At 44.4% G+C, this 15,796-nt stretch overlaps 1 protein-coding gene across 4 annotated transcripts in view; it reads right to left on the bottom strand.

Moving 5' to 3' along the window:
- Positions 1-15,796, bottom strand: part of GSG1L (GSG1 like) — a 267,111-nt gene that overhangs the window by 36,618 nt on the left and 214,697 nt on the right. For all 4 annotated transcript variants that reach the window (XM_017525726.2, XM_037737472.1, XM_017525724.2 and 1 more), the window contains one exon: positions 428-595. In XM_017525726.2, the coding sequence (XP_017381215.1) occupies positions 428-595 (168 nt within the window). The remainder of the gene's footprint in view (positions 1-427; positions 596-15,796) is intronic.

The following is a 15,796-nucleotide window of genomic DNA, read 5'->3' as shown; positions in this document are numbered from 1 at the left end:
GTTCCTGACATTAAGAAGCCATTCTCCTCCTGCAGCCATCACCAGTCCCACAGCTGGGTCCTCTTTTCACTCAATGCCATGACAGAGCCCAAGAAGGAAACCTTGGTTCAGCCTCTATCATGGTTCCATGAAGCATAGGACCAAATGGCAAACACTCAAACTTGGTTCCCTTCTGGGTTTCTCATGCTTTGATCACATAAGCCCAAGGCAACCTCATGACCCATAAAACATTAAAATGTCCCAGAGATTCTGACATAATGGTGTCCAAACTCTGCCTCACTCAGCCTGCCCCTTCTGCCTCCCGCCTCCATAACCCTTCTGTCATGCCATTCACTCCAGTTTTTGACTGGGGCCCGGTGGCCACTGAGGCCAGGCCATGGGTTTTAGAGTCCCCATGGTGGCCAGAGGTAACCCCCTGTGCACTGACCTCTCCCGGAAGTACTTGATGGCCTCAGGGTCTATGAAGGTCGGCTCCTCCCGGTAGCCCTGCTCAAAGACCTTGCGCTTGTGCCGGAACTCAATGACCGTCTTGGTGTAGGAGTTGAGCGTGGTGACAGAGGCTGCCATGCAGCAGGTAAAGGAGCCCCATGCCAGGCTGCCAAGAGATCAGGAGAGAGATGCCATGGTGAGGGTGGGCGAGGGACAGGAAACATCCCCCACCCACCAAACATTCATTCATCCCTGCATGGCTGCCTCTTCCTCTGGTACCTCAGCAGGTACTGCCATGAGAAGGACAAGACTTGGTCTCTGCCCCACTCACAGTCTGGGAGACAGAGAATTATCTGCACATCGTGATGCAGATGTAAGTTACCCAGAATACAGCAACACTTATGGGTCTGGTAGGAAGAGTGAGAGTTGGCCAGGGGAAAGGGCATTCCAGGAGAAGGAATATTGTATGCAAAGGCATGGAGGCGTCAGACAGCAGAGAATGTTCCACAAACCGTGGGAGGTTTGCGGAACAGAAGTGAGGATGCATGAGGAGATTAGCTGGAGTTGGTGATAGAGAAGGAGATGGTGCAGACACCCTAAAAGCTCATTTTTCATGAAAGTTAAGTTACCTTTGTTCATATACAACCCTTAAGTTAAGAAAGTAAAGTTACTTTTGTTCATATATGACCCTGGGAAAGATGCCAACCCTTTGTTTCACATTCCTCATGTTTATTATTATTATTTTTTAAAGATAGAGAGTTGCTCTGTTGCCCAGGTTGAAGTGCAATGGTGCGATCATAGCTTACTGCAGCCTCAACCTCCTGGCACAAGTGATCCTCCCACCCCAGCCTTTGGGAGGCTGAGGATTATAGGTACGTGCCACTGCTCCCAGCATCTCCTCGTGTTCATTGTAATGGACAATAGTGCTACCTCACAGGGTAGTAATGGACAATAGCATTACCTCATAGGGTTGTTACAAGGTTTAAAGGAGATGATCCACTGAAAACATCTTAGAATAGTATCGAGCACACTGTAAGCACTCAAGAAAGTCTTGCTGTCATTATTATCATTAATATTAACGTCTTCAGTACCCACTTCTGTATGACTTGGTTCGTAAACTCTCCCCCTGAGAGAGGAGGTTATAATGACCTGCTTGGCTCTCTCCTCCCCAACTTTCTTTTCAGCTGGGACTTTTGACAGCTCTCACTTGATGTACGTGCTGAACCCAGCCCAAACCTGGAGAATTTGTCCTAACCACAGTTGGAAAGGTAGGGAGGGTGGAGCTAGGAGACTCAGCTGACCCAGTTCTAGTTCTAGAAATGGACTGCCTGATTCCTCTGTTTGAGACTATGCATTCAACATTTAGTACCACGAGTGGGGTTCCTGCCCGGCCTCAGTTACATCTGGCCTGGTGCTTAGAGCCCAGTTCTTCAGTCTCTGCCTTGGTAACTGGTTTCCTCCAAATCGGGGACTCAGTTTTGCTATTCCAACCCTGCACTGCCTGGGAGCTCCAGGCTTCCCCTGCTGCCAGCCCACCCAGCTGGTCTCTGAACATCACCACCACCCCTACATTCCTCATGGTCAATGAAGCCCACTGTCTGTACTCACTGTTTTTCCCTTTGACAGCCTCTGAGTACCCCAGAAGGAAAGCAAGGAAAAAATTTGAGAACTCAGCCTTTCTCAAAGGGATCCTCAAAAGGGTCATCTATTTCCCTTAACACCATACCCATTGATAAAGTTGCCCTGTTTCCTTCATAATAAGGAGCTGACGTAGATCTTCCAGAAGCCCTTAGTGTCTGTAATAGACAGATTTAGGGTATCAGCCTGGCCCCTCTAAGAGCTTCCCTGTCCACAAAAGTGTCCAGCATGTTACTTACTACCCCTCACCATTCATAGATGACTAGATAAGGGCTGACCATCTGGCCAATGCTAGTCCAATCAGATACTCTCTTGAGCAACAAAGCTGAAGATTCTACTTCAACCTGGGATGTCTCTTTGGCATAATGGAAACTCAGACCCCGAAGATGGAGAATGAACAAGTAGGCTTTTTCTGGATTCCATGAGTATGGAGTATGCTGGTTCTGCCTGAACAGCAGCCATTCTTGCTTATGGTAACTGTACTCTGAGTCTGTTAAGGGATCACTCCTTCCTTCTTCTCAGGCCATTTGGTTTGCGTGGGGCTGGCCACAACCCCAACCTCTAAGTGAGCACGTGACCTTGGCCTGGCTAATGAAAATGATGCTTTTCTCTGGTCATAGTAATTGGTTGGGGGATGGGCACATGACCCAAGTCAGGTTCTTGAGACTCAACCCCTGGACTTGGCTAAAGCTACTGGGAAACAAAGCTCATCTTTCTTCTGTGGTGCTAAGCTGGTGAGATTTGAGCCAGGATTGCAGGGGATCCTCTTGCCACCACCCAAGAAAATGAAATTGACCCAAAAGAAAGCACAGCTATGAAAAGGGGCTGGATCCCTGAGCTGAGGCCGTTACCCCTGGACTTTTCAATCATGGAAGTCTCAATTTCTTTTTTATTTTCTTTGATTATTTTTCTACCCTGAAGCCAGTTTGAATTGGGTTTCTGTCATTGGGAACCAAAGTTATTATACATTTACTTGCTACAAATTTTCTTCTTTTGCACGAGTTAGTTTTGTTGTGAATTTCTAGCCTCCACAGCCAAGGATCTTAAGGGTGACTGACTATGACCCAACCCTGAATGCTCAGTCCGGGGACAGAGCAGAGGATTCCCAAACTAAAGCCCTGAGCAAAGAAAACTACCCTGCAGGAGTGGAGGAGTCCAATGACTTTGTGTGTGGAGGGGAGCTTCCCTGGCGAGGGAGGGGGTTTGCTAGAGCCCAGGGGCCCCAGAAACAGACGCTATGTGGTGGAGCAGAGCTGGACAGGCAGTGACTGGACAGGCACAAAGTCAGACTGACCCAGAAGAAATGCCTACATCCCCACCTTTCCATCTACTTTACATGCAAGATCTTTTCTCAAATAACATGTTGCCCTGAGCTTGATTCCTCAGGCTCTCTACATTCCAGCCCCATGGCCTCTTTTCCACTCCTCAAAAACCCAAAGCTCATTCCCAACCCTACCTCCCCACTTGCCTTCCCTCCCTCTGGAATCCTTGGACTCGTTACTTTCCAAGCTTTTCCCAGGCTCTGCCCAGTTGGTCCCTTCTCATCTGTGAATGTCAGCCCTTCCTCAGTGTTCTGTCTCCCATCCCTAAGAAGCCCCCTCTCCGTCATTCTGTATCACATGCCCCTGCTTAGTTTCATCACAGCTCTCATCATATCCTGCAATTCTCTTTATCTTTTTTCTTTCATTTATTTACTATTTTTAAATCAAATGTCTCCTTTTAGGATAATTATGGATTCACACACAGCTGTAAGAAATGAGACAGAGAGAGATCCCAGGTACCTTTCAGCCAGTTTCTCCCAATGGTAAACTCTTGCAAAACTAGTGTAATCTAATATTACAATATCACAAGCAGGATATTGATATTGATACAGTCAAAATACAGACCAAGGATCTCTTAGGTGCCATTTATAGCTACAGCCGCTTCCCTCCTGCCCTCCCACAGATCCTGTCAGCCACCTGTTCTTCATTTCACTAATTTTACCTCTTCAAGTATTTTACAAAAATAAAATCATACAGGAGTATGTATGGTATTGGCTTTTTTTTTCACCCAACATAATTATCTGGAGAATCATCCAAGTTGTTGTGTGCATCAGTAGTTTGTTCCTTTATGTTGCTAAATAAAGTATTCCTGTCCACAACGTATGAGTTTCTCCACATCCTCACCAGAATTTGGTGGTGTCACTATTTTTTATTTTAACTATTCTGATACATGTGTAGTAATATCTCATTGTCGCTTTAATTTGCACTTCCCTAACAGCTAATGGGGTTGAACAATTTTTCACTTATTTATTTGCTATCTGTATATAATCTTTGGCAAAGTGTGTTAGTGGTTTTTGCCCACTTTCTAATTGAATTGTTTTGTTATTGTTTACTACTGAGTTTTTAAAGGTCTTTATGTATGCTAGAGATTAGTTCTTTGTCAGAAATGTGGTTTACAAATATATTCTCCCAGTCTACAGCTTTTTCTTCAACCTCTTAATAAGGTCTTTTATGGACCAAAAGTATTTACTTTTGATGAAATACAATTAATCCATTTTTCCTTTTATGTGTTTGATATCAAATATAAGAACTTTTTGCCTAGCCCTAGATTCCAAAGATTTTCTCTTATTTTTCTAAAATTTTACAGTTTTTACACTTTATACTTAAGTGTGTGCTTCATTTTAATTTTTGCAAGGGGTGTGCAGTTTAAACTAAGGCTGACTATTATTTTTGCCAGTGAATGTCCAATAGCAGCAGCACCATTTGTTGAAAAGGCCATTTTCTGCACAATCATCCTCCCCACACACACACACACATCACACACTTACACAACAGTAAACTGATTTGTAACTTTGTCAAAAATTAGTTGGGCACATCTGCATTGGTCCATTTCTGAGTTATCTATTTTTTTGGTTGATCTATGTCCTATCCTCCCACTAATATCACACAATCTGGATTACTGTAGCTATACAATAAGTTCTGAAATTGAGTACTCTAAGTCATCCTGTCTTATTCTTCTTTTTCAAAATTGTTTTAGAAATTATAATTTATTTGCCTTTCCATATAAATGTTAGAATACTTTTCTCTATATCTACAAGAAATCTTTCTGAGATTTTGATAGAAATTGTACTAAACCTATTTACCAACATCAGAATTGATGTCTTCACTATATATTGAGTGTTCTGATCCATGAACATAGTATATCTATCCATTTACTTAGATCTTCTTTGATTTCTTTCATTGGTATTTTTCTATGGTTTTAGTGTTTTCAGTGTACAAGTCCTGTAAGTGTTTTGTTAGATTTATGCGTATTTCGCTTTTTTAGTATAAATGATACGTATTTCTAATTTTGTTGTCCAAATGTTCATTGCTAGTTTATAAAAATACAATTTATTTTGTATTTTTATCTTGTATCCTAAGATAGCACTAAACTTATTAGGTCTAGGCATTTTTTTGGCCAATAACTTGGATTTGTCTATACAAATAATTATGACATCTACAAATAGGTATAGTTTATTTCTATTACAATCTGTATGCCTTCTATTTTCTTTTCATGTCTTGTGTCTTGCATGTCTTTCATGTCTTATTTCTAGTTAAAAGTTCCAGAACTATGTTGAATAATAGTGGTGTTCCCAATCTTAGAGAGAAGACAGTCCTTCAACATTAAGTATGATAGTAGCTGCAGATGTTTTGTAGATAGTCTTTATCAAGTTGAGGAAGCTCTCCTTTATTCTTAATTTTCTGAGAGTTTTATTGAAAGTATGAATCAACATTGAATTGTGTCAAATGATTTTTCTGTATCAATTGATATGATCATGTGATTTTTTTTCTGCTTTAGCCTGTTAATACGGTGAGTGACACTGATTTTTCAAATGCTGAAGCAGCCATAATCCCTAGAATAAACCCCACTTATCATGATGTATAATTATTTTTACATATTGCTGACTTCTATGCTATTGTTTTGCTCAGGATTTTTACATCTATATTCATGGGGGCTCTTAGTCTGTGGTTCTTTGCACTATCTTTGTCTGGTTTTAATATCAGGGTAATGTTAGCTTCATAAAGGGAATTGCAAAGTTTTCTCTCCTCTTCTATTTTCTGAAAAAAAAAAAGTGCTAATTCTTATTTAAATATTTGGTGGAATGTTTCAGTAAAACCATCTGGACCTGGAGATTTCTGTTTTGAAAGTTTTTATTTATAAACTCAATTTCCTTAGTAGTTATAGGAATATTCAAATTACTTATTTCACATTTGGTAAGTTGTGGCACTTTGCGCTTTTAGAAAAATTGATCTATTTCATCCAGACCGTCAAATTTATGTGTGCAGAATTGTCTGTAGTATGCTCTTACTATATTTTTGATGTCCTCAACTGCAGCAACACACTCTGTTTCATTCCTGACGCTGGCATTTTGTGTTCTCTCCTCTGTTCTCTCTCTCTCTCACTTTTGCGAGAGGTTTGCAAATTTTACCTTGTCAAAGAACCAGCTTTTTTTGTTTCATTGATTCTATTACTTTTTGTTTTCAATTGTACTGATTTTTGCTCATCTTTCTTCTGCTTGCTTTGGGCTTATTTCGCTCTTCTTTTTCTAGGTTTTTGGGATGAGAGCTTGCTTGATTTGAAACATTTCTCAATTAGATCGTATTGGTTGATGATGTTGAGTTCTTTAATATCTTTGGTGATTTTCCATTTGGTTGTTCTATTAATCGTTGAGAAAGCTATGTTGAAATCTCTAATTATAGTTGTGAATTTTCCGATTTCTCCTTTCAGTTATATCAGTTTTTCCTTTGCAGATTTTCAGCTCTGTTGTTTGGTGGATACACATTTAGGACTGCAATGTCTTCTTAGTGGATTGACTCTTTTATTATTATTTAATGTCTATTTCTGGTCAATTTATTTGCCTGAGTCTACTTTAACATTAATACAGCTAGTCCTGCTTTCTTTTGATTAATGCTTACATGATATATTATTTTCATCCTCTTACTTTCAACCTATCCATCTCATCATACTTAATTGAGTTTCTTGTAGACAGCACATAGTTTTGGGTCATGTGTTTTAAATCCACTTGGTCAATTTCTGACTTTTAATTGGTATATTTAAACCATTTACATTTAAACTGATTATTTATATATTATGGCTTAAGCCTGCCATGAATTTTGTTCTTTTCCTCTTGTTCTGTTTTTTGTTTCTCTCTCTTTTTAAATTTCTTTCCTATGGGTTCCTTGGACAGTTATTAGAATTCCATTTTGATTTATCTATAGTGATTTTGAGTGTATCTCTGTAAATAGCTTTTTTAGTGGTTGCTTTGGGTGTTACATCATATATACATAACTAATCACAGTCTAGTGGGGCCAACATTTAAGTAAAGCATAGAAATCTTGGCTCCTTTTGTGATCCTTTACCTTCCTTCATTTATAATATATAATTGTCTTAAATATTTCCTCTGTATACATTTAGAATCACATCAGGCTATAATATGATTTCTGCTTCAACCATCAAACATAATTTAGAAAACTCAAAAGGAGAAGTAAAGTTTCTCTTTCCATTTTTCATTCATTCTTTTTTATATTCAAAACTTCCCTTTTTAAAGTTTCCACTTTGTCTAGAGAATTTCCTGTAGTCTTTCTTTTAGGGTAGTCTGTTGGCAACAAATTTCTTAGTTTTTCTTCATCTGAAGATGTCGTGATTTCTCCTTCATTTCTAAAGTATATTTTTGCTGTAGATAGAATTCTAAGTTGATAGTTCTTTTCTTTCAGCATTTTCATTTTCTTTTTCTTTGAAAATGTTGGGCCACTTCCTTCTAGCCTCCATGATTTCTGATGCAAAATCCACTGTTGCTTGAATGTTTTTTCCTGTAGCTAGGGAGGATGTTATTCTCTCACTGTTTTCATTTTTTTTTAAACTTCAGTTTTTTTCCAAATTTAACTGTGATGTGTCTTGGTATGGATTTCTTTGAATTTATGCTATTTTAGAGATTCATTCAGCTTTTGGTTCCGTAGGTTTATGTCTTTTACAGGATTTGGGAGGTTTTCAGCCATTATTGAATTCAGTCCTTTGTCCAGTCTCACCCTCATTCTCCTTTTCTTCTGGGGCTCCAATATTATATTATTTGTTATAGTTCCAGAGGTCCTAAGGCTCTGTACATTTTTAAAAAGTTTATTTTCTCTCTGTTGTTCAAATTAAACAATTTCTATTGTCCTATCTTCAAGTTCATTGATTCTTTTCTTTGTCCCTTCTATTCTGCTGTTGAGCCCAACCACTACGCTTTCTATTTTGGTTATTGTATGTTTTAGTTTTAAAATTGCCATTTGGTCCTTCTTTCTATCTTCTGCTTCTTTCCTGAGACTTTCTATTTTTCCAAGGGTGTTTGCAACCGCTTGTGGATGAATTTTTATGATGATTTCTACCATTTCTGTCATTTCAGTATCGGAATCTATTGATTGTCTTTTACAGTTCAAGTTGAGAGCTTGCTGATTCTTGACATGGCACGTGATTTTAATTGCAACCTTGACATTTGGGGTAGTTTTTGACACTCTGGGTCTTGTTTAAACCTTTTGCTCTAGCTGGCTTCCTTTCACCTAATTCTGGCAAGATGGCTCTAGAGAGGTGGGGACTCTGCCCAGTTACTTCCCGATAGGGGTAGAAGTCTAGGTTTCCCACTGGGCAAGTGTATTAGTCCATGTAATTTGTAAAGGAAAGAGGTTTAACTGACTCATAGTTCAGCATGGCTAAGGAGGCCTCAGGAAACTTATAATCATGGCGGAAGGCGAAGAGGAAGCAGGCACCTTCTTTACAAGGCTACAGGAAAGAGAAGTGCCAATTAAATGGGGACGACTCCTAATAAAGCCAGCAGATCTCATGAGAACTCACTCACTATCACAAGAACAGCATGGGGAAACCACCCCCATGATTTATTTCCTCCACCTGGTCTCTCCCTTGACACACAGGAATTATGGGGATTACAATTCAAGATGAGATTTGGGTGGGGACACAAAGCTTAACCATATCAGCCACTATTGACATTCAAGATGGAGATGGTTCCTGGTTCTCACCAGGTGAGGGTGAGATTGAGAGTTCCGACTCCCCGTTAGACCTCTCCTGGTACCTGGCTGGGAGGAGCCGGGGGGGCTCATCACTGCTCCCCACATAACATTGACACCACACCAGGGAGGGAGATAATCTTATTATGACAAGGTAGTGGCAAAAATCCTGACTCTCCACTAGTTCTCTGACACAATCCCTGCAGGGAGGGAGAGGAGCACCTTGTTACTGCCCCGCAGAGGTGAAAGTCCACCTGGTGATTGTCACCAAAATCTAAGCACCCATTCCCTTGCTGGCATGGGTGAGAGTGAAGCCACAGTTTTTTCTTTTCTGTAATGTGTGACTGGTGTAGTGCAGTTATTGCTAAATGTTTTCTGTCTCAGTGGGCTGACCCTTTCTTGGTCCTTTGGCTAGAGAAAGCGGACTTTAGTTGGGGCTTTTTTTTCTGTTCTTTTGGCATGTCTGAATTGCTGACTTCTTCAGCTCTAAATCTGGGATATACAACACAAAAAGAACTCAGCAATGTGTTGTTTCTTGGTCCCTAACCAGCCTACTGTCTTATTCCCTCCCTTCAGAGTCTTCTGATGTCTGTTTTATCTTTAATGTCCAAAGATTTTAGTTGCATTGAGCAGGAGGAATAGGGAGAAGCATGTCTACTCTGTCTTCTCAGAAGTGGGATCTTTGGTGTTTGTTTTTAGATTATCTCCTCTTCTACCCCAGAATGCCAGCTTCATGAAAATGGGAGCTTTGTTCACTTCACTACTATCCCTTAGCACCTAGCACAGTGCCTGGCACATAGTAGGTGCTCAGTAAATACTTGTGGAATGAATGGATAAACGAAGATAAAATAAAAACAAACAGAAAAAGACAGTTATGAAAACCCTGCTCTGGTTTTAGCGTGGGTGAGAGGCTATAACCATGAGCCTTCATCTCCCTGTTCCTCTCATCCCCCAGGTCCCCCGGGTGCCCACAAAATACACAGTTTGAAAACTTTGGGGCCAGAACACCTGCTGGTTTTAGCAGCTTGCACTTCTGAACTGGCACAGGGAGCTGCGTGGGTGACTGGCCTGGTTTTCAGAGCCAAGAGCAGATCGGACACCATGGGGAGGAAAGGGGAGGGTGGCAACGGGGGCTGTCAATTCTCTCTCCTCTGGGAGTGGCAGGAGCAGTGGCAGAGGGACACAGAGGGAGCAGATTTAGAGACACATGGACAGCATCTTGCAACCTACACCAGGCCCTGCCCAATGGGGAACTGACCACTAAGGAAGGCTCTCCTGGCTGCCTGCAGAGCAGAGGGGTACAGATCCACCATGCGAGGCGGGGCTGGGCCCAGAGGTATCATCCAGGCCACCCTCAGGGCCCAAGAGCTGATGGGACTGGGAGCTAGAGAGTGGCAGGCTCTGAGGGCCCAGCTGGTCCCTCCATGGCCCGCACAGCACCCTTGGGCAGGCACATCCCTTTCCCTAACCCTGGTCTTAGAGCAAAGGAGGCCACAGCCACCTGCCTCAGGCAGATGAGTGAGGGCAAACTTCCTGCTGATCACATAGCCTCTCAGCAGTGACATCAGCACACACACACACCCTCTCCAGTTGTCTTTGGGGCCAAGGCTCTCGTAGGGTCACAGCAGCACACTCAACCCCTTAAGGGATCAGCCTGCTGGAATACCAGCTAAGCCCTGCATAGAGGGAAGGGGCCACCTGCAGTCCCCAGAGAGGAAAGAAGCTGGTCTGCTGTTTCCACATAGTCATGGAGACTAGAAAGGAGGGAGGGACAGCAGTGAGGCCTGTATTCCACAGGGACAGGGCCTCAGAAGCAGAAAGGGGCCACTAGAACAGGAGTGAGGACCCTCCCTGGACCTGGCCCAACCCGCTATTCTCTTGCTGTGTGACATCAACCAAATTGCTTAACTTCTCTGGGTCCTCCAGCTCTTACAATCTTCCACACCATGATGTCCCACTACCCGAAGTCTGCAGAGATAAGAATGCTTGAGATAAGATTTCCCTGCGTGTACTGGAGTAGGAGGAGACCTTTTTCCATTCCTCTCTAGATTGATCAAATGCAAAACAGAAGCAGAAAGTGCAGGACTAGCTTTCCACACTCCTGCCATCACCAGGAAAGCCGACATTCCAAGCAGGGCCCACAGACTCAAATTTCTGCAGGGTCAGGCAGACGATGACTAAGTGAGGAAGTGTGGGGAAGTGGAAAGCAATAGGGCATGGTGGGGACTGGGGTAGCTGGAGACCAGATGCCCATCTAAAGGTGCAGTCACTCTCAGCCTTACCTGCTGGCTGCCTGGTGGCAACGCTGGTTAGGCAGGAACAGATCTTCCAGTGATCATAAACCAGAAACCTGGACTTTTATGTAGAAGTTTTACCATTTTAGATGTTGGAAATAAATACAAACTTTTTTTTTTTTTTGAGACAGAGTCTTACTCTGTCACCCAGGCTGGCGTGCAGTGGCGCAACCTCAGCTCACTGCAACCTCCACCTCCCAGGTTCAAGCAATTCTCCTGCCTCAGCCTGCCGAGCAGCTGGGACTACAGGCACACACCACCATGCCCAGCTAATTTTTGTATTTTTAGTAGAGATGGGGTTTCACTATATTGGCCAGGCTGGTCTCGAACTCCTGACCTCGTGATCCACCCGCCTCGGCCTCCCAAAGTGCTGGGATTACAGGCGTGAGCCGCTACGTCCAGCCACAAATACAAACTTTTATAAGACACAATGGCAGGCCTAAGAAAACATCTGCAGGCTGGGTTCAGCCCCCAGCTTCATGCAGTTGACAGCATCCAAGGCTAATTGTGTGACTTTCAACCTGTTTCCTGGTCCCTAAAGCAGGGATGGCAGCTCCTCTCCTGGAAACCAGTGACAGGAGCAGACAGCTCAGGGCTTGTAAAGTGCTTCTCACTGTGCACAGTACAAAGTAGGTGTTGTAACCTTAGTCTTTTTTTTTTTTTTTTTTGAGACAGAGTCTCCAGCCCAGGCTGGAGTGCAGTGGCATGAACAGGTTCACTGCAGCATCAGCCTCCAGGGCTCGGGTGACTCTCCCATTTTAGCTTCCTGAGTAGCTGAGACTACCGATGTGCACCACCACACCCAGCTAATCTTTTCTTTTCTTTTAGAGATAGGGTCTGGCTACGTTGTCCAGACTGGTCTTGAACTCCTGGCCTCTCCCATCTTGGCCTCCCAAGGTGCTTGGATTACAGATAAACCACTTTGCCCGGGCCCCAATCTTAATCTTATCCCACCCGGTTCCTGCCTCCTTAAGCCAAACAGCCGCTTGGATGCCCACCAGGGTCCTGTCCTGACCTCGTTACAGGTAGAGATTGCTGACACTCGGTGCCAAAAGGAGGAGAGGGCAGGAGGGCTCACACTCACCAAGCACACTCTGTGCTGAGTGCTCCATACGCATTGATTCACTTGCTCTTCATGTTGGTTACTCAGCTCCAAAGCCGGCCTCCAGGGAGGCACACCTCCAGCGGTCCACACCCCCCCTTGCAGCCGGCCCTGTCACTTGCTCTTAACTAACAGAATGCAGCAGGAGTGACACCGTGTGACTTCCGAGGCTGGCTCATACAGACCCTGTGGCTTCCATCTGGGTCTCCTGGAACACTCGTTTTGAGATAACCTCCCCAGGGACCCAGCCTCCATGCTGCATGAAGCCCCTCCAGCCGCCAGCCAGGCCAGCTAGCACCAGCTGCCAGAGTCGTGAAGGGCCACCTTGGAGGTCCACTCCAGCCATGCCCCAGACGACAGCCCCAGCTGACGTCCAGCTGAAGCTTTGGGGAAGACCCCAGCAAGCACCACCCAGGTGAGCCTGGTCCACTCCAAATACAAGAACAAATAACACATTTTTATTAGTTACTGTTATTACTACATAATAATACATTTTTACTAGATTTGGGGGTGATGTGTACACCTCAACAGAGAACTGGAACACAATTCGAGAGAACCCTATGAGGTGGAAATTTAGGCTGTCCCATTTTCCAGCTGAGGATACAGAGGTACAGAGGAAGTAAGTGGCTTGGTCAAGGTCCATGGCTGGTGAGAGGCAGGGGCAGGATCTAAACCTGAACTGATTCCACAGCCACATCCTCAACCGCCCCTCCGCACTGCCGTGGTGGCCCAGGAGTGTGTGTTGGGGTGAGATTTGAACCCCGGGCTGTGAGACTCTTAACCATGAGGACTTTCCACTTCTTGCAAAGATGTCCCTCTAAGAAGCTGACACTCAACAGGCTTTGAGCTCCACAAAACTCCTCCAGCTTCCAGAGCCCCTGCAGCCTGTTCTTCCTTGCTAGGCAGGAAGACAGAGGCCAGTGCCATCTCTTCTCTGAGCTGTTCTCCTCTCCATTACCTGGGGAGGGTGCAGCGGGGGCTCTCAGGCCAGAATTTTGACAAACGGCCTCACACATATTAAATAAGAGAGATGACATGGTGCAGCCCTGGCGAGGCCCCAAATGTGAAGGATGAAAAATGGGGCTGATCCATCTTGCAGGTCTCAGTGACAGGGAAAAATGGATCAGCCCTAATAGGGGCTGCACACTGGTCCCAGCCTAAGTCCAATGGGAATTCGGTGCCCCTTGGGAGGCTGGCCCTGAGGGAGGGAGCAGAGGAGCAGGGCAGAAGGCCCTGGTTTCCAAGGAAAGAATGTTCCCCTGGCTGACACCAGCAGGCTTGACTTAAGACAATGAACACCAGAGGAGAGAGCCAGGGCCTTCTGGAAAGGTGGCCTGGCGGGAGGAGGCAGTTCCCACCAGGGCATCTGATTCAACTTTTCTAATTTTCAGTGTCTGCATATGCAACACGAGGTTACTGCATGTGATAAATTTCACATCAGTAGCTTGATATTGCACGTTAAATTTCATATCAATAGCGTGATGTTGCACGTGTTAAATTTCATATCAGTAGTGTGATGTTGCATGTGTTAAATTTCATATCAGTAGCAGCAACATAAGAGCCAGTATTTACTGAGCATACCCCATGTGCGGAATATCGTGGTAAGCACATCCATGAACTCTCTTATTATTACTCATCTCAGAGAGGCTTCCAGTATGGCTCTGGAGCCTGGATGCCTGGGTTTGAATCCCAGCCCTGCCCCTTATAGCTGGATGACCTTGGGCAGGTTACTTCAGTTCTCTGTGTCTCCGTGAAATACCTACCTGATTCATGGCACATTAGCACTCAGTAAATCTGAGAGATTATTACACACATGGTCAACACTCACAAATGTTAGTTCCCCTCCCTTGTGCCCTTCTCTAGCTCAGGTAGATGATCTTCCAAGGTCAAGGTCTCAGGAAGGAACTGCTCCAGGGGGAAGGGTTGGGTAAAGGGAGGTCAGAACCTCAGCTGGCTTCCCTGGGATTGTTCTACTTAAAGGGATTGGGGCCAGGGTTAACGGGCCAAGGTCCCTTTAAGGCAAATACTTTCAGTTTTAAAAGAACAGAGTCGAGCAGAGTGGAGATGGAGCTGGGGTGCCCACTGGACTGGAATCGAGTCTTTTAAAAAATTATAACCATAGTCCCTCCTGTTCTATTCTGAGATGCTCTCTCACCTCCAGGTCCTTGGGCCTGCTGTTCCCTCTGCCTAGCACCCTATTCCTCCTGTTTTGCCTTTAAAATTCTTCCTGGGGACCAGCCCCACCCAAAGTTGGGTCAATCAATGGCCCTTCCTCTGTGCTCCTGCAGCTGCCTGTGAACTCCCTCCCCCCACACACCTACATCACAGCACAGTTCACATACAGCTGGTTCACTTGTCTCCATCCCTGTTGCAATGCTGTCTCAGCACTGCTGCATCCCCGGCACCTAGAACAGCTGTCCTGGAGGAAGTACTCAGTGAATATGTGTTAAATGACCGAGTGGATAAATGCTTCCCAACTACCAGCCCCAGATCTGGATACCCTGTGTAGTGAACAACTGTGGCTGCTGTCTTTCCAGCCTGCATAGCCTTCTCCTCCTCTTTCTGTCCAAGGATTTGGGCGGGGCTAATGCCACTCCCTGGACCATGTGACTCGGGTAATTTCAATCTCCCCCAGGGTCTAAATCAATGGTTCAGGCTTGATCACATGACTTAGGCCAATGAAAGTCATAGCCAGGATTTTAATTGGGAAGATGGGAAAGAAATCCCATCTTTCTGCTGGTATTGCTACATTTTTAAGATGGAAGTCTGTCATTCCAGCCTGGGTGACAGAGCAGAGACTCTGTCAAAAAAAAAAAAAAAAGAAAAAAAAAGAAGCCTGATGCTGTGTGTTGTGATCATCTATCTTTGCTAGCATTTGGGGAAAAGCTGTTTGAGGATGAAGCCTACACCAATGCAAAGGGAAGAGAGACAAGATAAGGAGAGAGCATGACTGAGTTCCAGATGAAATCACCTGCTCACCTGGATCCAGCTGTACCTGAAGCAGACTTTGTGGTAGCTCACTCAGCATTTATTCCATCCATTCACCAGTTGAGAGGTTTTGACTCATCCTTTGCTCCAGAGGTGGGCCTGGTCAAGCTAAGGGGATAAGTGATATTCCCCCAGCTGTGGCAATGATTAAGGAGAGAGAACATGACCTAAGTCCACCAGAGGGAAGCTTGGGACCCTAACTGATGTTAGAGAAGAAGCTCCTTTTTTCTTACAAGGGAAGGAGGATGCACCAGCCTTAGGAAGAGCTCTCCCCAACAGGGAAACCAGCCCAGCATCAAAGTAAACATGTGGAGAGTGCCAGGCTC

This window comes from Cebus imitator, unplaced genomic scaffold, assembly GCF_001604975.1.
Source record: "Cebus imitator isolate Cc_AM_T3 unplaced genomic scaffold, Cebus_imitator-1.0 Scaffold39, whole genome shotgun sequence".
NCBI lineage: Eukaryota > Metazoa > Chordata > Mammalia > Primates > Cebidae > Cebus > Cebus imitator.
This window is presented reverse-complemented; position numbering and strand designations above follow the sequence as displayed.